Below are 27,778 nucleotides of genomic sequence, written 5' to 3'. Positions count from 1 at the left end.
TCTGCTGAGCACTGGGGACTCCTGGTGAATAAGGCAAAACAATCCTTGGTGTCCTGTGACAGGAGTTTACTGCTGGTTACTGCTCCTCAACTCTGAAGGGGAGGCCAGGGGTGTGTGTGGCCAGAGATGAAGCAGACAACGTAAACACAGTGTCATTGTTATAAAATTAGAATAAAAGTACTTTTATCCTTCATCCTCCTAAAGTGGTCTGCAAAATTGCTAGTTGTGTTGACTGTTAATCTCTAAGTACTCAAGTCTAATTTTTCCCATGGATAATTGTGCAGATAATAAAACATATGCTCTGGAATTCCCTTCATTTTCACCTTCTGGCTTGCATCTGACCGCCCATTATGGTGGCTCTTCCATGCTGCGTGGATAGTTACACGCCACTTACATTTTTCATATGTCTGCTTGAGTAGAATTGTGCTTTAATTTTAAAATTTCAAGAGTTTTTGAAGCAAAAAAATAAAAAGTTAAGCTACATACTTAATATAAAGCTTAGTTTGTATAAGAGCAGTTCCATTTGGTAAGAGCACATTATACTTAAACAGGAAATAGAGGAGTTACTACACACGCTCTGGGCTCAAAGCACACAGTCCATTCAACTCAGAAGCTAATTTGCTTTGCTGGCATTTTCAATGGAGATGGATTATTCCATCTCTCACTATCTGGGGTAACAGGCAATATTTCGCCAGCAAAAAGAATCAGGAAAATGAGGTATGTAAAAACTGTTGATTTTCATGACCTAATCAATATTTGAGTACCAAGGGGGCAGTGGCTCGTTACTTTCCTTCCTAGAACTGGTATTTATGTATTGTGATAAAACAAATTTTTAAAATACAGACATGAAAATGTAGGTTACTAAGCATCCAGTCGTGCTATATATGACTAAATGGATGAAGAGAAATTCTTAATAAATATTTTTCTTAAATAGAAGAACTGACTTGGCAAAAATGTGCCCTTTAGCTGGAACGAAAATATCTCTTTTGTTGATATATTGCTTTGGGTGGTTATTCCTCTTTCTAGTAGATGGTTTTACTAGGTTTCTTTGCAGTTAATGTACAGTTCTACAATACAGCCTTAGAAAACCCATTCTCAGAGGGGTAATATAATCCAGCAGCATTTAATATCTTTCTTCAAAGTCTTAAAATGTGTATTCCTCGAGAAGTTGTTTTACACATTTTGCTTTTGCATTTGAAAGGCAGGGATTAAGCAAGACCACTTGTGACAAAATACCATATATAGAGCCTTTTCAGGCTGCAGTTCAGGGAGTCCAGAGGCAGCAAAGTGTGCATCTTGTTTGGTCACCTTGCTGGGAGCCCTCCCTTATCTCACCGCCCCTGCAAGGAGGACTGCCTTCCTTGTGTGTGCAGTGGTCATCTTCCTCAAAGCAACCTCAGATGCCTCTCTCAGTGTTCTGTATTGGGCTCCCCTGTCGACAGAGTGCCCAAGAGATGATGAAAATCCAGGCCTTGTCATAAAATCCTATCTGACATGTGTGTCACGCCAATGGATTAATGTTAGTGCTTGCAACGAGGAGATGCTTTAAAACTGAAGGAGACATTCTCTGTGGAAATGTTTTTGCTGTTTCCTCAAAAGAACGGAAGCTATAGGAATGAAAGCCGTAATAGTCCAGAAGGAAAACGGGACATATCCTCAGGAAGAGTGGCTCGCCAGGGTTGAATCTGCCATGTATTCAGATAAACAGGCATTCAAGTCATAAATTGGTATTTTAAAATTTTAGAATTAAAGATGTCACAGCTCTACCTCAGTGTAAATTTAGAGGTGTTATGTGAATGAATAAAACTCTGGAAACCAGATTAAAAATTGAGATATGAGTAAAGTTACTGATAATAATTTTTCTTTCTTTAAAAAGACAAAAGTCACTCAGTCTCCATTGCAGTCCTTGTTTTTCCATGGGTTTTCCACTTGAGTAAGGCTGAGAACTGATAAAGTTGTGATCTTCTTGTTCATAGAAATGCATATTCCTGCGGCTGTAAAAAAAACAAGCCCAAATTTAGGCGCTTTCCACATTTGTAATTTCAGTTGACCCTGGAAAGGTCCTGTGACATGGGCTGGAGTAATTATTTCACCCATTCTTATAGAAGAAAAAGAACAAAACAGACTTGGTTCTTGGTCTTTTGGTAATTGGTACTATTTTGTGTCCATTTTGTGCTTTTTTGGTTTTGTTTTAACAGCATGAGAACTTTTCCCCCAAATCCTCACTCCCAGTGCTTTCATCTCACTTTTATAAATCCCCTCATCTTAGCTCTTTTCTCCTTTGATTTTAGTTTTTCTTTTTCAACGCATTGCCCATGTTCAGCAGACGCTTCCCCTCCCCCTCAGGTTTGATGTTCCTCTGGCTCACAGCAGCAGCTGAGGGGGCAATATGTGGGGAGGCAGGACTGGAGGGGGTTCTTAGAAGCCAGAAGAGTGATAGAAGGGCAGGGCTTCAGAATCTCAGAAGGAAGATGATGGATGGCTGTTTTGTGACAAGTCTTGGTGACCTCTTCGCAGTTCTACCTCATACATTCTGTTAACTCAGAAATAAAGCCGCTCTTCTAAAAACTCACCTCAAAGAATCACCTTTTGCCAGTACCGACATTAACGAGCTCTTCTGAGGGAAAATTGCACTCTTTTAAGAAAGACATTGGAATTAATACTTATTTTTTTAATGGAAGAGAATATTTACTAAGGATCACCAGCTTTTTGAGGAAAAACTCTGATATAAAATACAGAGTACAAAATATTCGTTGAAAAGCAGTGTAGGGGCACCAGGGTGGCTCAGTCAGTTAAACGGTTAAGCATCTGCCTTTGGCTCAGGTCATGACCTCGGGGTCCTGGGATGGAGCCCTGTGTCAGGTTCCCGCCCAGTGGGAAGTCTGCTTTTCCTTCTCCCTCTGTCCCTCCCCACCCCCACTCCTGCTCTCTCTCAAATAAATAAAATCTTTCAAAATAATTAATAATTAAAATAAATTAAATAATTTAAAAATAAATTAATAAATAATTAAAATAATTAAATTAATAAATACATATTTAAAATAATTAATAATAAATAATTAAAAAATAAAAAGCAGCATAGGAGTAAATTCTCTGAATTATTCTGATCTGTGTAGAGTCTTTATCACTAATGTCTCTAGATTTAGATAAGAGAAGATAATGTGTCTTTGAAAGCAGCAAAGGTATTATAAAGAACAAAAAGATGAGAATTAAAAACATAATAGCAGAGAAAAATTTTCAAAACACATATTAGAGGATAAAGTTAAAGAAATGTCCAGAGTCTGTGAATTGTGTAAGACTGATGAACCACAGACCTGTACCTCTGAAACAAATCATACATTATATGTTAAAAAAAAAGAAGAAGAAGAAGAAGAAGATAGCAGGAAGGGAAAATGAAGGGGGGGAAATCAGAGGGGGAGATGAACCATGAGAGACAATGGACTCTGAAAAACAAACTGAGGGTTCTAGAGGGGAGGGGGGTGGGGGGATGGGTTAGCCTGGTGATGGTTTTAAGGAGGGAGCACTGGGTGTTATACACAAACAATGAATCATGGAACACTACATCAAAAACTAATGATGTAATGTGTGGTGATTAACATAACGTAATAAAAGAAAATTTAAAAAAAATGTCCAGAGTATAATGCAAAAAACAAAAACAAAAAAAGAAAACACAAAACCAACCAAACAAAAAAACATACAGAATTAATTGGAAAATTGGAGAGAAAAAATAAGAAAATTAAATAGTAATCCCAGAATGTCCAGCATCCAAAAGGAGTCCTAGAAACAACACTCAGCCAGAAACAAAATTATCAGGGACATGAGTCAAAAATATTTCTCAGAAAAATAAAAAATATTTCTTAGAAAAGGCCACATGTTTCCAGATGAAAAGATTTACTGGGTGCACAGAACCATGGAGGAAGAGAGATTCCCTCCAATAAAAAATTAGGTAATTTTAGGGTAGCAGAGGCAAAGAGATTATCCAGAATCATATTTCCCAATAGCAACTACAAAAACTAGAATCTAACAGAACAATTCTTTCAAAATTATTGTCAACCTAGAATTCTCTACCTAGCCAAACTACCAATAAGGTTGTTGATAATACAAAGTCATTTTTAGACGTGCAACATCTGAAGAAGTCTGCCTCCCATGTGTACTTTCGCAGTCAGCTCCTGGAGCATGGGCATGAACTAAGAGAGAGGAGGGTCTGGGATACAGTACACAAAGAACCCAACACAAAAGCAAAGTGAAGAGAATCCTTGGGAGGATGCCAAAAGGAAGATCCAAAGACAACATACATTCGAGTCTAGACCGCATCTGGGTCTATGTTAGCAGATAGTCTTCGAGAAGCTAAAATTCAAAAAACACATAGTATGTTGGATGAGTTAAAAGAAGATATAGATTGAAGGAGAGTAGAGTTTTGTTGAATTAGTCATAAGTACACAGAACATGAAGTGTATGAATACAGAAAGAGAATTCTTAACTACTGGGTTTCAGGACACAGGGAAGTGAGGAAAAACACCGTGGTGTGCTGCTTGTCACAGCCAGGACTAGCCCCGCGTTATCCGAGCATCATAGTTACCTGGTGAGACTTACGCTGTAACTATGGTATGACAGGGGCTGTGGAGTGTGTTTGTGTGTGTCCATGTGGGTGTGTGTGCAAGGGGAGGGAGATTGTGAAAGTGAGCTAAATGCTCAGCTTTGGTGGGAAGTCTACAGATAATGAGAAACCTGGAAAATCAGAAATCACAATATTACTAAGTTATATGGATATAAGGATTGAAATTATAAAATAATCAGCTAAAATAGTTGATATTATTGCCTCTGTGGATCAGGAAGAGGGGAAGATGAACAGAGGGTTGCTATTTTTTTATAACATGCTTATAGAGTCCTTAAATTGTGCACGTGCATAACTTTGATAAAACTAAAAATGGAATTGAAAACAAAGCAATAGCTAAAGACATCAAAATAGATTAGAAATAATTCCCTTATTACTTAACAAAAGTTCCTCATACAGTACCTAAAGACCCACTTTTTTTTTTTTTAAAGATCTGAGTTCATTACAGTGCAGTTGACCAGAAAACCCAGGTGTATCTGTGATGCACAACACTTCAATAATTGAATGTCAAGAGATGACCTTATATCATGATACATGAAAACTTTAGGAATTTCGTGTACTTTCTGGAACACATATAGCATTTACCCATACAGTATAACTCAACATTTATCATTGGTTTGACAATGTTTCTCATGTAACTTATCATACCAAAAAAACAAGCCTAATTAGCCAAAATGACTTCAATTATATCAAATCTTGGGAAGTTTGTTAAAAACCTCAGAAGGGTTTAAAGCACATGCCTAGATCATTACACAACTTAATATTTAGTTCTCTATTTACCCAAGGTGGCAATAAGATTCTACAGAAGGTTATATAGTTGTTAGCAAAACTTAGCTCCTTTAATAACGAGAAATTTAAACTTTCTTAAGTGATCAAAGACCTGATAAAGACAAAAATATAGAAACTTTGGCTTTCTGGGTAGATAAAAGAAAGAAGAAACTTCGTTTATAATTTCTTATCAAAAACAGACCAACAGGGGTGCCTGGGTGGCTTAGTCATTAAGTTTCTGCCTTCAGCTCAGGTCATGATCCCAGGGTCCTCGGATTGAGCCCCGCATCGGGCTCCCTGCTCGGCGGGAAGCCTGCTTCTCCCTCTCCCGCTCCCCCTGCTTGTGTTCCCTCTCTCGCTGTGTGTCTCTCTCTGTCAAAATAAAATAAAATCTTAAAAAAAAAATGGTGACATTCTATCGTCTCTTTTAAAACAAAACAAAACAAAAAACACAGACCAACAATCCAAGAAAACTTTGTCTAACAGAAAAGCCAAATCTCAATCTTACACTAGTGTAGTTTTATTTTTATTTATTTATTTTTATTTACATTCAGTTAGCCAGCATATAGTACATCATAAGTTTTTGTTGTAGTGTTCAATGATTCATTAGTTGCGTATAACACCCAGTGCTCATCATATCATGTGCCCTCCTTAATACCCATCACCTCGCTACCCATCCCCCCACCCCCTTCCCCTCTAAAACCCTCAGTTTGTTTCCCGAGAGTCTCTCGTGGTTTGTCTCCCTCTCTGATTTCTTCCCATTCGGTTTTCCTTCCCTTCCGCTGTGGTCCTCCACGGTATTCCTTATGTTCCATATATGAGTGAAACCATATGATAGCTGTCTTTCTCTGCTTGACTTATTTCACTTAACGTAATCCCCTCCAGCTCCGTCCATGTTGATGTAAAAGTTGGGTATTCATCCTTTCTGATGGCTGAGTAATATCCCATTGCATATATGGACCACATCTTCTTTATCTATTCATCTCTTGAAGGGCATCTTGGCTCCTTCCACAGTTGGGCTATTGTGGACATGGCTGCTGTGAACACTGGGGTGCACGTGCCCCTTCTTTTCACTACGTCTGTGTCTTTGGGGTAAATACCTAGCAATGCAATTGCTGGGTCACAGAGTAGCTCTATTTTTAACATAAAGACCCACTTTAAAAATTACTGGAATTGTGGCATATGTCTGGCCATTGGCCCTTAACATCATTTTTAATTTCTTTTTATTTTTTTATTTTTAAAGATTTTATTGATTTACGTCAGAGAGCGAGAACGGGGTCGGGGAGCAGAGGGAGCGGGACGTGCCCTCGGTGAGGAGCGTAGAGCCCGGGGCAGAGCTCAGTCTCATGGTTCTGAGATCGTGACCTGAGCCAAAATCAAGAGTCAGATGCTTAACTGACTGAGCCACCAGGCGCCCCCCTGGACATCATTTTTTAAATTTATGAAGTTGTCTCTTTAATAAAACATCAGCCTGGTTACTTTTGAAGAGACCATGGATGGCCAAAGGGCTTAGTGTTGAGCAAGTCTATGGAAAACACTGGTGAAAATGGCAGCATACTCTTCGAGCTCCTCAGAGAACCATAATCCATTTCTGAGTTGCTGACGTCTTGCTACTTCTTTGGCCACCACACTACAGTAGACAAGAGATTTGATATTGAGATGGATAAGGACTCATAGAAAAAGATAATTAGGCCCCTTGGAGAGGAGGATCGTTTATGGGGTCTTTGGACTTTAAGTTCCAAAGTTCTCTTCCTACTGGGAAATTTGTGACAGTCTTTCAAGGGATGGCTCTATAAACATTTATAGAGAGAGGAAACATCTATCACATCTATCATCAATCACATCTTTTTCCTTCTCTTCAGCCCCTCACCCTCCTAACATGGCCCTTCCTTGTTCTGCAGGGAATTGCCCATTTGAGTCTCTGGTTAGTGATAGTGATAAGGATTGGGCCTTAAACTTTAAGACATAAAGTTATAAATCAGTAAGGAAAAGAAGGCAGCACTTTCTCGTTTCCCAGACTGAAGGCTTACGTTGAAGGCTAGCCACCTCCTTGACCACTGTCTCCATCACAGAAGTGTTCTTTCTCACCTATGCCTTAATCATCATGTTCTCATTTCCAGTAATTTTTACACCTCATAGAGTCCAGGTCCTATTAATGAAACCTGTGCTATAGCATCTGGTTGATCCCTCCTCTGGAGAAGCTCTCTGCCTGCACCCAACCTCTGTCCCACACTCCCAACACACCCTCGCCTGAGTCCTACTCATCCTTCTGTGTTTAGCCTATAACTTTCTCCTGGAAGCATCGCTAGATGACCCTGCTCTGGGTTTATCATGACAAGCAGCTGATAACAGGGCACTGTGCTGATTCCCAATTTCTCCCGAGACTGTAAGATTTATAAGGGCAGAAAAGTTTGCTTTTCTCACCATTGGTTTTCCTGGGCCTTACCCTCTGTGATTAAAACACACCTATTAATCCCGATGTGAATGGCACAGAGAGATTGTGGGAATTGCCAGAGTCTCCACCCCAAATGGAAACATTAAAATCTGCAAAGTGCTTGGCTTTCTTAAAGGAGAAGCTCTTGGAATCCATTAACAAATAAAAGCATCTTCATTTATATTGTAGTTGGTCTAGAGATGATGAAACAACATCTAATGTACTTGAGGGTTGCATTAGATGAATGGCAGGTCATTTGGCACAGTAAAATGCTCTTAATAGGATTTGTTCCCAATCTTTCTATTTTATTACAGCCGAGACGCCGACAATAGGCTGGCCCACCGGCGGCAGACAATTCTCCGTGAGAAGGGGAGAAGGTTAGCTAACCGGGGACCAGCATACATGTTTAATGATCGCTCAACAAGCTTATCTGCTGAGGAGGAACGCTTTTTAGATGCTGCTGAATATGGCAACATCCCGGTGGTGAGGAAGATGTTGGAAGAATGTCTCTCGCTGAATGTCAACTGTGTGGATTACATGGGCCAGAATGCCCTGCAGTTGGCGGTGGCCAATGAACATCTGGAAATCACAGAACTGCTTCTCAAGAAAGAAAACCTGTCTCGCGTTGGGGACGCCTTGCTTCTCGCTATTAGTAAAGGTTACGTTCGGATTGTGGAAGCCATTCTCAGTCATCCAGCTTTTGCAGAAGGCAAGAGGCTAGCCACCAGCCCCAGCCAGTCTGAACTCCAGCAAGACGACTTTTATGCCTATGATGAAGATGGCACACGGTTCTCTCATGATGTGACGCCCATTATTCTGGCTGCCCACTGCCAGGAATACGAAATCGTGCACACCCTCTTGCGGAAAGGCGCTCGGATTGAACGGCCTCACGATTACTTCTGCAAGTGCAGTGAGTGCAACCAGAAACAGAAGCACGACTCCTTCAGCCACTCCAGATCGAGGATTAATGCCTACAAGGGCCTGGCAAGTCCAGCTTACCTGTCACTGTCTAGCGAGGACCCAGTCATGACCGCTTTAGAGCTGAGCAATGAGCTGGCGGTGCTGGCCAACATTGAGAAAGAGTTCAAGGTAGGTCGTGAGTGTTGAGGACTTAACTCCCCAGGAGCCCGAGTCCAGGGTATTTATAAGCTTCTACTGGGTGCTCAGTTAGTCACTGTGGACGGAAATAACTGTGTTTTCTGAACAAGCTCTGTTATAATGAAATATAGTAAAACTTGTGATCACTACCATTTAGAGATGCTCTACTGTAGACGCTTTACTTTTGTTATGTCTAATTCTCATCACAGCCTTGAGAAGATACTAGTTGCTTTTCAGATGATGAGATGGAGGCATAGAAAGGTGATTAAGGCCCAAGACCAACGACTGGTAGTTGGCGGAGCTGGGATCAGAATCTGGGCGTGCTGTACTCCAGAGCCGGGTTCCGTGTTCCGTGGGACCGTGTCTGGGTTCAGAGCACAGCGGGAGGTGCTGTTGAGGCCAGAAAGACGAGTGAGCGGAAGGAAGTCACATGCACCCAGAAGTAGGTACACTATAGAGAGAAAGCACTGCAGGAGCTCTGCAAGTCCAGAGAGAGCAGCGTTCAGTTCGGATTAGTTCTCAGGGAAGTTACAGGTACGCTGGCCTGTCAGTGGCTTAGGGCAGAATGCATAGGATTCGGGGATGCTGAGGAGGGGAGAGCTATTTCAGAGCAAGGTAACAGCAAAAACAGAAGCTTGTAGCTATGAAAGAGGTTGTCACTCAGAAGGAATGTTGGGGAGTCTTTTTATAAAGGGTACATGGAGAGAACTGCCAGATGCCACTCGGTCTGCATGCTTGTGCTGCGCCCAGAGGGGATGAAAGCCCGGATTCCCGGCCCGAGCTCCGCCGTCTGTCATCTCTCTCCAGCTCAGAGACTGTCAGGCAAACACTCACCTCTAATTTACTAATGTGTGGTGCGGCCCAGAATTAACCTGCCAGCCTCACTGTCTCTTGCAAGGAACCAAAATCACAGTGCTGCGTCTGGCTGATCTACCACCAACATTCATTTTAAGTGACTTTCTCTGTCGATTTGAGAGAACTTAAGAAATGAAAACATTTGTAAGTGGATTCCCATGGTCTTATTCTTCCTTTTTTTAAAAAAAATGTTTTGTTTTATGTGATTGAGAATTAGCAGTGAACTGGAAACAGTTAGGTTGGGTGTCAAATAAATAGCACAAAGCTCCTGCACTTTACTTTTTCAGCCAACGCAGTTCCTACTGAACAGCATTGCCCCACACTTGAGCACACTCTCCTTTTAAATATCTAATTCCACCTGAGCCTTTTTGGAATTCCAGGGAGCATCCATTTGGATCCTTACATTTTTGTCTTTAAAAGGACTAAGGATACGTCTAGGAATTGAGGGCTACCTAAAGACAGGCTAGAGGCACTGAAGTTTTCCTTTAGCTGGATGGGTATTTACAAACGTCAGGGAAGGGCCTGTCTTCAGATCTTTTTTTTTTTTAAGATTTTATTTATTTATTTGAGAGAGAGAGAGTGCACAAGCAGGAGCAAGGGTACAGATAGAGGGAGAGAGGAAAGCAGACTCCCTGCAGAGCAGGGAGCCCGATGTGGGTCTCAATCCCAGGACCCTGGGATCATGACCTGAGCCAAAACCAAGAGTCGGATGCTTAACCTACTGAGCCACCCAGGCGCCCCAGATCTTGCCTTTGATGACATAAAATAAAATAACTGTTTTACTGAATGCTTGCTGAATGCTCAGCACCATGCTAAGTACTTTGCACATGCAGTTTAAGCTTGTTTAATCTCACTTAACCTCAGTTTTCTCATTCGTAAAATGGAAATGATAACAGCACCTACCTCATAGAATGGTTTTAACCTATCTGAGATCACAAGACTAAACAATGGAAGATCTGTGATTGGATTACAGGGATATTTACGTGTAAAAGCCCCAGCCCCTAGCCACTCTACTGGATAGTGAACCTGGGGAACATACCCGCTTGCAGACTTCATGATCTGTCCCCAGGACCCTAATTGACTATTGCATGAAAAGGGTAAAGCTGTTTCCTTGTGACTCTACGTATACTATCTGACCAGATAGACAGTTTGGAAGTAGCGTGAGCCATTCTCAGTTAAGCATAATTTGTTTTATCAAGTTGCCCTTAGAGAACCTGTTTGCACCCGCAGTTAGCGAGGTGTCGCCTGTGTAGACGTCACTAACCTGTAATGGAAGGCCACTTGGCATGATTTACAGAGAGGAGCCCAAGTAGGTGCTTCATACTTATAGACTTCCCCCAAATATTACCTTACTGACTAATATCCAGAGCCCCTCGTAGTCCAGTGTCTTCCTATCCTGATTCTTTCTAGGGTTATTTCCATCCTAAGCACACCAGTGGTTTCAGGATGGAGGAGACAACTAGCAAAGCTGTGCCTCCAAGAGTAATCTGCCACTCAGGCTGTGTGACCTCAGGGGACCTTAGATTTTTGATGTGCAAAATGGGAATAGTATTGGCCCTATCTGCTTCCCAGGTCTTCAAAGATCAAAGTAGAAAAGCATTCTACGGGACGCCTGGGTGGCCCAGTCAGTGAAGCGTCTGCCTTTGGCTCAGGTCATGATCCCCGGGTCCTGGGATCGAGTTCCAACTCGGGCTTCCTGCTCCTCAGGAAGCCTGCTTCTCCCTCTCCCTCTGCCGCTCCCCCTGCTTGTGTGCTCTCTGTCTCTGTCAAATAAATAAATAAAATCTTTTAAAAAAAAAGCATTCTACAAAGAAAAGACAAAGTGGCATCATTCTTAAAGGCAAAGAGTTTGGGCCCAAATACAGCTGGATTCAAAGCCTGATTTTTATACCAAGTGTCTGCATTGGACACATTATTTAACCACACTATTTAACCAAACTAAGCAAGATGACTATGAAGATTACAGGACATAATGGAATCCATTTGCAATGCAACAAGCTCGAGTTAGTAGGTTTTCTTGATTAACATTGGGCTATAAATGGCCTCATTTCAATGGAAGAGAAAAACCAGGGAGGAAGTATTAGAAAGACCTGAATGAAGATATTAATGCCTGGTATATATAAGTTAGAGTTTTTTTAGCTGAAGTGTGGTTGACACGTAGTGTCCCATTAGTTTCAGGTGTACAGCACAGTGATTCAACAAATCTGTACGTTATGGTGTCGTCTGTCACCACACAACACTATTACAAGACCACTGACTGTATTCCCTGTGCTGTGCTTTTAATCCCGTGAACCGTTCATTCCATAACTGAAAGCCTGACCTCCACTCCCCTCCATCCATTTTGCCTAGCCCCCTGCCTCTCCTCTCTGGCAATCATCCCTCTGTTCTCTGTTTATGGGTCTGTTTCTCCTTTGTTTTGTTTCTTAAATTTCATATATGAGTGAAATCATACAGTATTTGTCTTTCACTGTCTGACTTATTTCATTTAGCAGAATACCCTCTAGGTCCATCCATGTTATTGCAAATGGCAAGATCTCATTCTTTTTCATGGCGGAGTAATATTCCATTGTGTGTATATACCACTTCTTCTTCATCCATTCACCTGTCATTGGGCACTTAGACCGCCTCCATGTCTTGGCTATTATAAATAATGCTGCAATAAACAAGGGGTGCATGTATCTTTTCAAGTCAGTATATTCACTTTTCTTTGGGTAAATATCCAGTAGTGGCATTACTAGATCCTATGGTATTTCTACTTTGAATTTTTTTGAAAGATTTATTTATGTGAGAGAGGCGGGCGGGGGGGCATGCGCATGTGTGCTAGAGCAGGGGGAGGGGCAGGGGGAGAGGGAGAGAGTCTCAAGCAGACTCCCCACTGAGCACAGAGCCTGACAAGGGGCTCGATCCCACGACCCTGAGATTATGACCTGAGCCGAAACCAAGAGTCTCTTGCTTAACCCAGTAAGCCACCCAGGCGCTGCTTAATTTTTTGAGGAGCCTTCAGACTGTTTTCCATAGCATCTGTACCAATTTATATTCCCACCGATGGTGCATGAAAGTTCCCTTTTTTCTACAATCTTGGCAACATGTTATTTCTTATCTTTTTGATTTTAGCCATTCTCACAGATGTAAGGTGGTATCTCATTGTGGTTTTGACTTGGATTCTCTGATGAATAGTAATGTTGAGTATGTTTTCAAGATGTGAATTTTTGATGTTTGACTATGATCTACACTTTTTAAAAAATATTTTATTTATTTATTTATTTGACAGAGGGAGAGAGCACACAATTAGAGGAAGTGGCAGGCAGAGGGAGAAGTAGGCTTCACGCTGAGCAGGGAGCCTGATGTGGGGCTCGATCCCAGCACCCTGGGATCATGACCTGAGCCAAAGGCAGCCGCTTAACTGACTGAGCCACCCAGACGCCCCTATGATCTACACTTTCTAAATCTTCCCAACATAATATTAGGTCATCAGCAATAAATTACAACAAAAGCATTTTCTTAAATTTTCTTTTCTCCAAAGAGAAGAATCTTGGTTTTCAGGCTTTATATTAGATCTTCTCTTTTGACCCTGCTTTTGGTACATAAAGTTCCTCAATAACAATTTATTAAATAGATAAATGACACATGTTTGCTTTTCTCTGAAACCTCTCCAAATGTCCTGTGTTTCTCAAGTTTACCAATATAGTTTAGAAGATCTTCCAAAAGATCTATCATATGTGGGTTATGTGCTTACTGATGAAACCATGAACATAAGAAATACTATGTATGCAAAGTACCATGATCAGGCTGAGGGGAAGGTTGCTTACTTTGTATTTTTCCTGAACCCACATGTGAGTTTGGCAGATTACATGACTTTTTGTTAGCTTTGATTATGTTTTAGACAAATCTCCTTTCTTTGGGTATGAAGAAAATCTTTATGGTGCTAAGATATTTCAGAAATCCCTCAGCAGAGCAGCAATTAAAGCACATTAAAAGAACAGTAAACTGAAAGAGTGTTTTTCTGTTTGTTTTCTCTACAAACCATTAAGTCACTGATAAATCCCCCTGCGTAGCATAGTAAGCGTGCTGCTTCTCCGTTACTGATTTTTCCTTTGCTTTGTCTTTCCTAGAATGACTACAAAAAACTGTCAATGCAGTGCAAAGATTTTGTTGTTGGACTCCTTGATCTGTGCAGAAATACTGAAGAAGTAGAGGCCATCCTGAATGGGGACGTTGAAATGTGCCACAGTGGGGGAGATCATGGTCGTCCAAATCTCAGCCGTCTAAAACTAGCCATTAAATACGAAGTAAAAAAAGTAAGGTCAGGCCTGAAGCCCCATTTGCATTATTTCCATTTTTCTTGGTGCCATGTAAGGATGAAGGGCTGCCAGATTAGCTTGGGCTGGGTTTTTCTAATCTACAGGTGCACAAGGCAGGTTCTCTCAGCAATCCCAAGAGCCTAGCTGTGAGTCATTTTAATCTACTCGACACGCCAGTCTTTGAAATCTAGACTTGTTTATGCCATGATTGTCGCTTTCCTTTCCTTAACTGATATAAAAATGACAGCATGTGTCCAGATTATAAGGTATTGGTTATAGGGGAGGAACATCAGTGTTTGAGATCCAGTGCCATTTCCCTTTGTTGATGTGTTCCTGCTCGGGACCCGAGCCCTCAGACCCCTCCAACGCTATTTGTGGAATAATTTCCGTCTCTGTCTTCACGGAGTGTCCCCATTCGTGATTGCTTTCTTAGGTTAGGTATCTTTATAAAAACAGTTTTTAAGGATGGGTTCTATAAAAAAAAAGTCTATGTAGACTTTTTTATTATATAATAAAATAGTCTAATAAAAGTTATATATGCTTACAGTAAGTTTTCAAGCAGTATAGACATGCCCACTTTCTCTCTTCCCAGTTCTTTTTTTTTAAGATTTTACTTTTTTTTTAAAGATTTTATTTATTTATTTGACAGAGAGAGACACAGTGAGAGAGGGAACACAAGCAGGGGGCGTGGGAGAGGGAGAAGCAGGCTTCCCGTGGAGTGGGGAGCCCAATGCGGGGCTCAATCCCAGGACCCTGGGATCATGACCTGAGCTAAAGACAGACACTTAACGACTGAGCCATCCAGGCGCCCCTAAGATTTTACTTTTAAGTAATTTCTACACCCAACATGGGACTTGAACTCATAGCCCCAAGATTAAGAGTCGCACGCTCTAGGGACTGAGCCCGCCAGGTGCCCCTCTGTATTCCCAGTTCTTAATGGAGAGTAGTTAATCACTATTACATTTCTCTCCACAAATTTATATCTTGGACATATTCACATTTCAGTAAATTAGCATCCATCTCATCTTTTCAAAGGCTGTGTTGTTATATTATTGTTTCATTTAATCTGCTTACTATTTAAGAGTTAATTTTTTTCAGGTTTTTGTTAATTCAAAATATTTGCCAAGTTTCCCTTCAGAAAAAGTGTACCAGTTTATATACATGCCAGCAGTGTATCAGAGGCCTTATTTTTTCTACTCACAATGCCTGTTCTTAAATCTTACCATTCTGAGAAGGTATACATTGTATCATGTTTTAATTATCTTCAAGGTTAACCATCCTTAAGCATTAGTAGTCCCTCTATCTAACCTTTTTTATCAATATTTTTTATCAATTTTTATTTCACATTGTTGCTTTTTGTCTATCAAATAATGTGGCCCTCTGTCATATGTGGCATTCATTTATAAAAAGTAAATATGTGAAAAAAATAAATATGCGAGAATAGAAAATTCTGAAAGAAAAACCAGGTAGAATTTAATTATAAAGTTTTCTTAATTGAAAGAGTTTATGGCACAGGAATGCAAATATATCAATGGAATAGAATAGGCAGTCCAGAAATGGACCCATATACAAATGGGAGTAAGTAGGTGTAGCATTGTAGGTCAGTGCAGAAAAGGTGGCGTGCTTTTTTAAAGTATTTACATATCTGGGCCAGTAGGATGTTTACATCACTCTTTCAAGATGGAAAAAATCATGAGTTCTTGTGCAAAGCATTGATGAACCTTTTTATAATATTAAATTTCAAAAATTTTTCTATGCTTTCAAAGAAAGCCCATTAGTCATAAATAAAGAGTTTGATAAATTGGAATCTTCAAATTTATATGATATGTATTAGAACCTCCTGCCGCTTTGCTTGATGCCTGCCTTGTTCTTTCTCTAACAATATTTTTCGTGAGAGACCACCGAACAAAATACTAGAACACAAGGAAGGAATTTCTGAACTTTTCTCTAATGAAGCTATTAAATGATCTGTTGCTTCCCTGCTAGTTTGTAGCTCATCCAAACTGTCAGCAGCAGCTTCTGTCCATCTGGTATGAGAACCTGTCCGGTCTACGGCAGCAGACGATGGCGGTGAAATTTCTGGTGGTCCTCGGGGTGGCCGTCGGATTGCCCTTCCTGGCTCTTATCTACTGGTTTGCTCCATGCAGCAAGGTATGTCTGCGAAGGCTGCCCGTGCGCCGTCCCCCCGAAGTCTGTCCAGCTGTGTAGGTCTGAGCCAGCTGAGCAGGGAGAATTCTATCTCCCACATGAAAATTTCATGGAAGCCACAGCTGGGCTGAAATCATATTATTGTTTTTAATATTACAAAATTAACATCTATTTGCTATAGGAAATAGAGGGGGAAAATGGATAGAAAATTAACCCATAATACCACCACTGCTGAGTTGAGAAAGGGTACCAGGTTACTGTTCAGTATATTTCTTTCCATCCCCTCTGTAGGTGTGTCTATTCATATATTTCTATAAATTTTAATGAGGTCATAGTATGCATCGAGCAGATATTTCAAATATCCTAAAAGATAAATATTTTTTTTTGTCTTTTATTCCTCCTCTGGCAAAGTTTGAGATGAAAGTTCTTTTTCTTGTACTTATTTTGGCTTAACTTGACCAGGTAGATCTTATTTTAAATAAAGAACAATCATGTAAACTCTAATGTGATGCTTGTGTCAGTGAAGAATACTTATTTTAGGGACGGAATACACTGTAACGGGACAGCAAAACCCATCTGCCCAGACTTTGGTGGAAATCATATGTTCAAATGGACCTGCCTTTCCTGAGTGTGACAATTCAGTCTGGAATACAGTTGACCTGTTGTGTTCTGGGAATAGGCACAGGATTCTGACAACAGTCTTATTCTTCATGTTTTTAAAGCCACATTTCTGGAATGGCTCAGTCTCAGCTCTGAAAGTCAGACTGGAATAATTCTACAGCTCTGTGGCTAAGATCTGTGCTGCACCATCCACGTGCCGCGTAGAAATGTCAGTTGAATCCTCGCTGTTCTTGATATGGGCGGGCTCATCTTCAAACACCTGTAGCAGGTGGAGGCAAACACCTGTGTCTCCATTACCAACATGTTGTCTTCTTATTACTTTGTCACATATTTGATGCATCAGCTTGAAGGGACCTTTCTAAGTGGGTCCTGGTGACAGTTGGTGCCGGGCTTCCCATACAGGGGGACCTACAGAATTCTTCCCAGTATGATGATGCGAGCTGCTAGAAACTGAGTGGTTTTCCCTGAGGGTAAAACCTGTCATTTCCCTTAAAACCTATAAGGCCCCCAAACTGAGCTTTTATAAGTAAAACATAAATGATGAAAAGAGTGAGATTTACTAGAATGAGAAGTTAGTAGCATAGATCTTCTGGAAAGTTATAATTTTTATTTTCTTGCCTTTGTCATAGGCATGACAGATTTCACTTTGAAACAGAAATTCTGAATTATCCTTGCTGCCCCACAGGCCACATCCGTGTATGTGGGTGTTCTCTTCGTCCCTTACATTTCCCGAGTGTCCAGAGATTGCAGCTGAACCGAGTGAGCAGGGGTGGGGCTGTTCTGAATTACCCTCTGATTACTGATTACTCTGTGATCAGTTAAATTGTATCTTTCCGAACTGAATGATTGTCCTTCTCCACATCCAGTGGGTTCAAACGCATGATGCCTCCCAGAATGCTGGTGTTTTGACAAGAGACTATTTTTGGCAGTCCTTAGAGTTTCTTAGATTTTGTTTGAATCCTCATTAACCTGATTTCCTTTACTATTTCTTCTTCCCTGGTCATGTTTCTTTTCTGGCATCTGTTTTCCATCCCATTTATGAACCTGAGGCAAATAATCAAATTAAAAGGACACTGTCAAGGTATTTTTTTTATCTAAAATCTATTTTACTGCCTGTTATTTAGCCTTTGAAGTATGATGATAAAGTCGGTTTTCACAGTTTTTGCCTTAGCAATGAACATAAACATTATTTACAGGTTATGGGGGAATATTTGCTTAAGCTATATTAATGCTTTTATTTAAAATACTATTTTAAATACTAGGGGCGCCTGGGTGGCTCAGTTGGTTAAGCATCTGACTCTGGATTTCAGCTCAGGTCATGATCTCAAGGTTGTGAGTTCAAGGCCCCCGCTGAGCTCCACACTGGGTGTGGAACCTACTTAAAAAAAAAATACTACTTTGAAGACTAAGAAGTTTCCAACATATCCATGAGCGTTAAGCCAGACCAGATTGCAGGCTTGTGCACCTTGACAGAGTCTCTGTATCCGTGTAAAGTTGGTTTTCTTTCCTCAAGTCTGCTTTCTTCTTGCAGAAAGTTTTTTCGTTACTTGTTTTCTTTTTCCACCATAACCCAAATATGTTTTATGTTCATTACAATAAAAATAGGTCATGTCGTGACTTTAAATCATTTTAGCTTAAGCTAGCTTAAACTTGTTATAGTATACTATTAGTTTCTGGGGTAGAATTTAGTGATTCATCAGTTGCATATCACACCCACTGCTCATTACATCATGTGCCCTCCTTAATGCCCATCCCCCAGTTACCCCATCCCCCCACCCACCTCCCCTCCAGCAACCCTCATTTTGTTTCCTAGAGTTAGGAGTCTCTCATGGTTTGCCTCCCTCTCTGTTTTCATCTTATTTTATTTTCCCTTCCCTTCCTCTATGTTCATCTGTTTTTTGTTTCTTAAATTCCACATATGGGTGAGATCATATGGTATTTGTCTTTCTCTGACTTGTCTTGCTTACAATGGAATATTACTCAGCCATCAGAGAGAATGAAATCTTGGGGCACCTGGGTGGCTCAGTTGGTTAAGTGTCTGCCTTCAGCTCAGGTCATGATCCCAGGGTCCTGGGATTGAGCCCTGCATCGGGCTCCCTGCCCAGCGGGGGGTCTGCTTCTCCCTCTCCCTCTGCCTCTCTCCCTGCTCATGCTCTCTCTCTCTCTCTCTCAAATGAATAAATAAAATCTTAAAAAACAAAAAAAAAAAGGAACGAACTCTTGCCATTTGCAACGATGTGGATAGAACTAGAGGGTATTATGGTAAGCAAAATAGGTCAGTCAGAGATTGCTTCAACCTTTTCTGTTCCTATTGGTATTTGGTAGTTAGGTATTTAGTCATCAATAAATACTTGAAGAAAGTATAATATATAATATCCAAAACCAAATATTTCTTTCAACACTTACCCTCAAAAATTTGTCAGGTGCATCAATTATTCACCTTATTCGATTGGTAAGTCCCCTTCTTTACAGTTTTTTTTTTTTAGAAATTTACTTACAGCTGAGCATATATAGATGACAGATTTTACTAAAATGGATAATTCAGTTCCTAAAGTCCACTGAATGGTGCCAGAATCTCTGTTAGTTTAAGGGAAACACAATACTCAATGATTTGTAGTAAGAGATAGAGGTATGGGGGCACCTGGGTGGGGTCAGACTCTTGGTTTCCACTCAGGTCATGATCTCAGGGTCGTGAGATCGAGCCCCGGGCTCCACACTCAGCGGGGAGTCAGCTTGGGATTCTCTCTCTTCCCTCCCCCACTTGCACTCTCTCTCTAAATTAAATAAATAACGCTTTAAAAAAATGAAAAGAAATAGAGGGTTATGAATATCCAAACACATCATTTTAGTTTCCTGCCAACCAAATTCTCGTTTGTTTTTTCTTTGCTTTTTTTGCCTTTCAACTAGCACATTTCATAAGCAGCAAGGATGCCTGGTTTGATTCTCCTCTCACCATTCTGAATCAGACCGAGAAAGGAAACACCCCAGAGGAGGGGGGAGGCAGGAATTGCACGCTCTGCCCCGAGGGCAGGACGCTGACCTCACCTGTGTCCAGGACAGCTCAGCTCACATCCCAGAGCCCTCTGACCTGTGGCCCACCCCACTGTGGGGAGCTCTGTTCTCTACCCCATTTTTATCCCCCACCTTTTTAATGTATTCATATTTTTACAGAAACGTAGTTCAGGACAAGAGGCAAAAGAAAATCAAACCTACCCCGTCACCCATTTGTTTTTGCTTCACCCTTATTTGATTACTTGAGAGTTCTATTTAAACAGGATCTTTAAAAACACAAACAAAATGTACTCTTTGATTCAATCTAATGAGCATTCTTATGGAAGTATGATTTTTAGACATTTTTACAGCTGATTTTTATGAAGTAAAATGGCTCTGCAGTATATCTAAGTGCATCTAATTCTGTGGATCCATTGTCTTAAAGCTGGCTAGCTAGATCTAGACAGAGGTAGATAAATACCCGAGCACGCGTGCGTCCTGATATTCTGCCTGGCATAAGATTCTCAGTATCAAGAGAGAAGAGACTGGGGCGCCTGGGTGGCTCAGTCGTGCATTTGCCTTCAGCTCAGGTCATGGTCCCGGGATCCTGGGATCCAGCCCCGCATCGGGCTCCCTGCTCCGCGGGAAGCTGCTTCTCCCTCTGCCCCCCCCCCCCCACCCTTGCTCACCCTCACTCACATGCTCTCGCTCTCTTGTGCTCTTTCTCTTAAATAAATAAATAAAATCTTTTTAAAAAGAAGAGAGAAGAGACTCAACTGTATGATTTATTTCAGCTTTAACTTTTATGATTTTGAAAAACATATAGACAAGTAAGGCTTGTAGGAACAGAGAACATTGATCACATCCCTCCCATCACAGCGTTTGGCTTTTTTCAATATGAGAAGAACCTTCTTTTTTTTCTCGAAGAATCGACATATCTCTGTACTTTAACGAAAAAAATAAGCAATTGTTTGTAAACCACATAGAAGCATTAACTGTAAAACGGGAATGCCTGCTTTCAGACCCCAGCTCCACCACTTCGGAGCTGGGTGACATCTAGGCCAGTTTCTGGATCTCCCTGCCTCAGATTCTTCATCGTCTACATGGGCATCTGAGTGGCACCTGCCCTCAGAGTGTTGCCATGATGACATGAGTGGCAGAGTAAAGCACGGAAATCATACTTGGCACATACAAATGCTGCCTAGGTTTTGGTGATGTTACTAATTCACACATTTTTCTGTTGTAATACATTCAATTGAAAATCTGTTGAACGTGATGAGCCGTCTCCTAAGAGAAACTGCACATACATACTGAGTCATTCAGCATTTCGGGGGAGGCGCAGAGCCCTTGAGACTCATCCCGGACATGCACCGCCCCTCTGCCCACTGAGGATTCATGCATCTCACACGGATACTCATCCTGCACTGTAGGAGACAGGAGCTCTGACTGCCTGCATGTTTCACATGAAGAACCTGATTTTCACATCATTTAGGACTTTTACTCACTGCCTCGCAGCTCATGAGGGAATGAACGTGGAACCTGAAGTTAACATGTTGGGCTTTAAATCCAGCGTCGTTCCAGGACAGGGCTCCGAGTACATCATGGGACCTGCCTGCAGTCGTGATCGTGGTGCTCAGGCTGCTTCTCTGGTCAGCAGGACACCCAGCGCCCAGCCTCACATGCGCCCAAGTCACTGACAGACTCCGTGAGGAGAGCAGACAGGCGGATATGGACCAGTGCAAAGTTGATTCCACTCCAGACCTTCACCGCTGCTTCTTCAATACTTTATCCCCACTAAAGCAGTTCAGTGTTTATGAATAATGATGATACTATGCTCTGCCTTTTGTCGTAAAATATTATCAGTGTTATATAATATTTTAAGAATATTTAAGAACTTAAGTATCATTTAACAGAAAAGTGAGCCGATTGAATTATAAATCCAGAATATCAGCATATGTCGATGAGGAGTATAACTAACATTTTCAAATGGCATGAAGAATTGTTATTCTTTCATCAGTTATATAAATATACATAATTATCTTAGGAGAACATTGGAATACACACTTATTCTTGTGTATGTGCATGTGTGTTTTGCAAAGTGTACGAAACAGAGTTAAGATTTTCTTTCGGTGTGTATTGTGGCAGATGGGGAAGATTATGCGCGGACCATTCATGAAGTTTGTGGCACACGCTGCGTCCTTTACCATTTTTCTGGGACTGCTAGTCATGAATGCAGCTGACAGATTTGAAGGCACCAAACTCCTTCCTAATGAAACCAGCACAGATAATGCAAAACAGCTGTTCAGGATGAAAACATCCTGCTTCTCATGGATGGAGATGCTCATTATATCCTGGGTAATAGGTAAAGACTGATATTCTGTCATCATTTGTGTGTGTGTGTGTGTGTGTGTGTGACCTTCGCAGCTGGACCGAGGCTGATTCCTTCACACATCAGGTACACAGATGCATCCAGCACGCTGCAGTGCACCACACACCAGGATTTTCTTCGTGTTTTTAATGCGTGGTTATCTTGGGTTCATTATCAGGGGCACAGTCTTCTCATACACCATGTGCTTTTTAAGTTTCCAAGAAAAACCTGGAAGAAAACAGTAGGATAGTATTGATCAAATCTGGCCAGTGACGAAGTAATGCTATTCATATTTTGGGAGAGCTGGGACTTCAGATTTAAAAACAACCACATGATTTTATGTTGAGACTTAGTAGGAACTGAGCTATTTACTGAACAGCTATTATGTACAGAACTGTTCAAAGCACTTTACATATATCAGATCACATAGTTCTGTAATCTGTAACATGACACTAACATCTACTTTATAGTGTTTGCTTTAGATCCCGCACAAAGTAAGTGAAGCAGAGAGAATGTTTAACTACTGCACTCTTTATCTTTGGAATCAATCATACACATGGCTGGTTGTTAAATGTAATGCAAATGAGAAAGTATTTCAATCGGATATTTATGAATGAATAAATTCAGTAGTTAGGTGGTGCCTTTATTAGGTAAGCAGGGTACCCAGGTGAATGAGACAGAGCCCTTGCAGGGAAGGAAGTGTGGGGTTCAGGTCAATATGTAAATTGATCGCTGAACCCTATGTGACAAATACTATAATTGAGGCATTATTAGGATAATATGAACATACACAGGTTGGGTATCTAAGTCTGAGTGAGGTGGGATGTAGGAAGGGCAGAGAAGGCCTCTCTGGACAGCAGCTTCCATCTAAGACTTTGGAGAGAAGGCAGTGTCACCGGACTGAGTGTTTGGGGACTAAGGACACTGCAAGGCCTGGAAACGTTGTGTGCAAAGCTGTGGAGCTAGGACGGCCCCTGGCACACCTGAAATGTCAGGTGGTGGGCCCTGCTGGAGCGCAGGTGCACGTCAGGAGGTGGGGCCCCGCTTGTATGCAGGTACATGTCGGGAGGAGGACCCCCACTGGAGAACAGGTGCATGTCTGGAGGTGCCCCTCCCCCCCCCGCTGGGGTGCAGGTGCATGTCAGGTGGTGGGTCCCCGCTGGGGCACAGCTGCATGTCAAGTGGTGGGTCCCTGCTGGGGCACAGGTGCATGTAGGTGGTGGGTGCCCGCTGGGGCATAGGTGCATGTCAGGAGGTGGGGCCCCGCTTGTATGCAGGTGCATGTCCAGAGGGGGGCTCCACTGGAGTGCAGGTGCATGTCAGGAGGTGGGACCCCCACTTCTATGCAGGTGCATGTCAGGTGGTTGGCCTGCTGGAGAACAGGTGCATGTCTGGAGGTGCCCCTCCCCCCCGCTGGGGTGCAGGTGCATGTCAGGTGGTGGGGCCCTGCTTGTATGCAGGTGTATGTCAGGTGGTGGGCCTGCTGGAGAACAGGTGCATGTCCGGAGGTGCCCCTCCCCCCCCACTGGGGCGCAGGTGCATGTCAGGCAGTGCCCCGCCCCCCTCTGCTGGAGTGCAGGTGCATGTCCGGAGGGGGGCCCTGCTGGAGTGCAGGTGAATGTCTGGAGCTGAACCCCGGCTGGAACGCAGGTGCCTTCGAAGGCAGGGGTGGTGGTAGGTGGGGTGGCGAGATGGCCGACAGTGGCTTTCAGCATTGGGGACGGGGTGCCACCACATCTTAGCGAGGTCACAGCAGCTGAGAGGCGGGTGAGTCTGGAGGCTGAGAGAGGACCGCGGCCTCCCCCCAACCAAGTCGGGTGAGGGCGGGGACTCAGGCCTTGAGGAAGCGGGGCTGGGAGTTCACTGCGCACACGGGGGGAGCAGTGTGGACTCCACCTGGGATCGCTGGGTGGTGGCTGCGCTTCTCTGCCGGGGGAGGGGGGACAGAGGGACATTCCTGCTTCGCACCGAAAGCACGGTAGGTCTGGGTTGTGGTTGGCTTGGAGGGCCCATGGGATTTTCAGGTGAAGATGTCCACTAAATACTGGAACGCACAACACTGCATCACCTTAGAGAAAGAAGGAGAGCTTGATTTGTCACTATTTCTTTTTTAATTTAATTGACATTTACCAGATACCATAGAACTATGAGAAATAAATTACATTTCACTGTGAGCATTTGATTTAAAATAAGAACAGTCATTTGGACATTGGCTTTATCTCATTAAACTAACCGCCTACATGCTGGTTTTTCTATATTTAAAGTATATACAAAATTTTATTTATATATTATGTATAAAGTACGTAACAGTGCTTGGCACATAGGGTATGTTTAATAAATTGCAGATAATTATGATTAAACTTTTCATTAGGAGTTCATGTTACTTTTAGGGGCGCCTGGGTGGCTCAGTCAGTTAAGCGTCCAGCTCAGGTGTTTTTATTTTTTTAAGATTTTATTTATTTATTTGAGAGGGAGAGAGAGAGAGCACGAGCTAGGGGAGGGGCAGAGGGAGAAGCAGGCTGCCCGTGGACCAGGGAGTCACCATACCTTACCTGCCAGGTGTCCCTGAACATCTTTTAAATATACTTCTATGTATAGAATCAATGGATTAAAGATTGTTGTTTGATGGGGCGCCTGGGTGGCCCTGTCAGTGAAGCATCCAACGCTTGACATCGGCTCAGGTCTCGATCTCAAGGTCGTGAGTTCAAGCCCTGAGTTGGGCTCCATGCTGCGCGTAGAGACTACTTAAAAAATAAAAAATAAAGATTGTTGTTTGAGCCCTCTTGAGCTTTGTCAGATTGCCTTCCAGGGATCCGCTGCTATGCTGGCCTCAGATCTGTGGGGATGTGGGAGTTAGGGTTGGATGGGTGGGGTGTGGCGAGATTTTGAAGGGTTTTAAATCTCAGGCTGAAACCTTTCAAACTGATTTTGTTTTACTGAAGAGCTAAAGCTGGACTGAAATTGAATTGCATCATTTTAACCCCTTTCCAATGCAGGCATGATATGGGCTGAATGTAAAGAAATTTGGATGGAAGGCCCCAAGGAATACTTGTTTGAGTTGTGGAATATGCTTGATTTTGGTATGTTAGCGATCTTTGCGGCATCATTCATTGCAAGATTCATGGCATTTTGGCATGCTTCCAAAGCCCAGCGCATCATTGATGCAAATGATACTCTGAAGGACTTAACCAAAGTCACACTGGGAGACAATGTGAAATATTACAATTTGGGTGAGTCTGTAGCGCACAATGTAAGTTAATAAAAATGCAGAATTTTCCGATAAAAGAGAGTCAGTCGGAATTTGGTTGCTACTCAGATCTCAGAATTACTGGCTTCTTCAGGAGCATCTGTGTCTGAAGAAGCAAACTCCGGGCTCCTGCCTGTGGTCTTTCTCCTGGCTGGAAACCTCTGAATCACAAGAATCCTGTCATTTTCTCTCCTGGACCAGTTGGCAAACTGCCACTGAGAATGCCTGTCACATGTCTTAGATTGATTTTCTTTGTGTCTGCTAAAGACAGCACACGTTTGAGTATCACTTCCATTTGAGGCACTAAACTGTGCGACCGGTTGGAACCCTGGATGGCTCCTCGTAAGTCACACCACTGTTCCCCAACCAGGCTTTGAACTCGATGTGAAACAGAAAGCTGATCAAGTTCGGGGTGGACGAGCTAGTCTCTTAGCCAGTGGGCTCGGTACAGTTGCCCCCAGACGAGGCAGATGCGTCCTCAGGTCTCCAGACAGTGGTGGACAAGGCGGCCGGTGTGAGACGCCTTCATGGAGGGGCCCATGAGATGCTCAGGAGGACAGAGCTGAACCCAGTACCCTCAGTTACCCACCCCCCCAGGGTGCAACCAGGGAGGCTTTCCACCCCCAGGAGGAAGGGGGATCAGGATAGAAACAGATTCAGTGGGTGCTTAGGGGAAGTCCCTCCTTGAAGAACCCTGAAGTGGGGACGATAGGTCCCCTTTTCAGTGCTCATTTCAAATGCCCTGGTAAGAAATCTGTTAATGTTCAGCTGACCTCTCTGTGGGTTTATTGGCTGTATCACATAGAGATATCTTTATTAGCATTTTTAAATATTTATTTTAATGGTTAACACTTTTCCAATACACAGAATTTTAAAGTCACAACTATCTATGTATTGTACTCATAGACTTACTATAAAACAGGAAACTGCTTTTACTAGTCTCTTGTAACCCTTCCTGATTTCACTTCCCAGCAAATAAGCAAATATAATCCTATTTGTCCTCTTTCTTACACGTTGTTTTGCATTTTTCTTCATAATGGTTTCTTAATTGGGTTTTGATGACCTAATATAATAATGCCAGAAAAATGAAAAAATGAATACTTGGTACATTTTTATGGGAAAAATGGACTTTTTTGAGCAACCAGTAAGAATTACTTCTAGTAAGCTGAAATAACTGCCAGTATTTTGCAAGCCCCAGATTACATTACAGTGGAATTATAAATTTAAGGTTAAATGGTAAATGCTACCCCTTGTGTAGTGCTGAGCTACACACCGAGTATATGTTGGCTTATTGAATTTTCAAGTAGATGAGAGAGGGAGGAGTGGTAGTATCTCATTTTTAAAGATGGGAAAATAAAAATAAGAGAAGTTAATCTGTACCAGTTTTTACACACACACACACACACACACACACACATTTTTGCAGATACCGAGTCCCTAGTTTGAACTCTTAACCATTATGCTGTATTCTTATGGAAAATTACCAGCAAATCAGGAGGGTCATTTTCTTCTAATTCAGAAGCTTCAATATACTCAACCCTTAAAGATCAAATTTCCATCAGACATTTGATTGCTAATGTAATTATATTTCTTTAGCAGAAAAGAAGTTACCTAAGTAAACAACTTACAGAAACTCATGATAACTCTTGTCTTTTCTCTTTCCTAGCCAGGATCAAGTGGGACCCCTCTGATCCTCAAATCATATCTGAAGGTCTTTATGCAATTGCTGTAGTTCTGAGTTTCTCAAGAATAGCTTATATTTTACCAGCCAATGAAAGCTTTGGACCTCTGCAGATATCGCTTGGGAGAACAGTGAAGGACATCTTCAAGTTCATGGTCATATTTATCATGGTGTTCGTGGCCTTCATGATTGGGATGTTCAACCTCTACTCCTACTACATTGGTGCAAAACAAAATGAAGCTTTCACAACGTATGTGATCTCAGATATTCTGATGGTGGAGATTGCAGATTAACTAAATGTTAGCTTAACAGGGTTCATAGATGTCCTTGGGGTGGATGATGTTTTGGCGAAGACTTCATCCCCAGTTTCTCTTTAGCAGAATGAGAGGATTTTTAAATGAATTGGAAAAACTCGAAAACATAAGCACCTTCCTAATACGAAGTCATTAATAACTAACATGTTTAGTGCCAGTTTTTCTGGTAAAATACCTCACTCACATCATTTCATTATCTCTGTTTCACAAAAAGAAGAAACTGAAGCTCAGAAAAGTTAAATAACTTGCTGAATGTTGCATAGACGCTAGCCTATGGAAAAGCCAGGACCTGAGCCCTTGTCCCGGACTCTAGCCTCTGCACTCTTATAAAGTATGC

The 27,778-nt window shown here is 42.0% G+C and overlaps 1 protein-coding gene across 1 annotated transcript in view; it reads left to right on the top strand.

Moving 5' to 3' along the window:
• Positions 1–27,778, top strand: part of TRPC6 (transient receptor potential cation channel subfamily C member 6) — a 116,805-nt gene that overhangs the window by 75,716 nt on the left and 13,311 nt on the right. The window contains exons 2-7 of the mRNA XM_027579667.2: positions 8,132–8,906; positions 13,883–14,068; positions 16,058–16,222; positions 21,977–22,193; positions 25,196–25,429; positions 27,113–27,377. Of these exons, the coding sequence (XP_027435468.1) occupies positions 8,132–8,906; positions 13,883–14,068; positions 16,058–16,222; positions 21,977–22,193; positions 25,196–25,429; positions 27,113–27,377 (1,842 nt within the window). The remainder of the gene's footprint in view (positions 1–8,131; positions 8,907–13,882; positions 14,069–16,057; positions 16,223–21,976; positions 22,194–25,195; positions 25,430–27,112; positions 27,378–27,778) is intronic.

The sequence above is a fragment of the Zalophus californianus genome, chromosome 11 (genome assembly GCF_009762305.2).
Source record: "Zalophus californianus isolate mZalCal1 chromosome 11, mZalCal1.pri.v2, whole genome shotgun sequence".
NCBI classification, from domain to species: Eukaryota; Metazoa; Chordata; class Mammalia; order Carnivora; family Otariidae; genus Zalophus; species Zalophus californianus.
The sequence above is the reverse complement of the archived record's forward strand: the minus strand, read 5'-3'. Positions and strand labels throughout refer to the sequence as shown.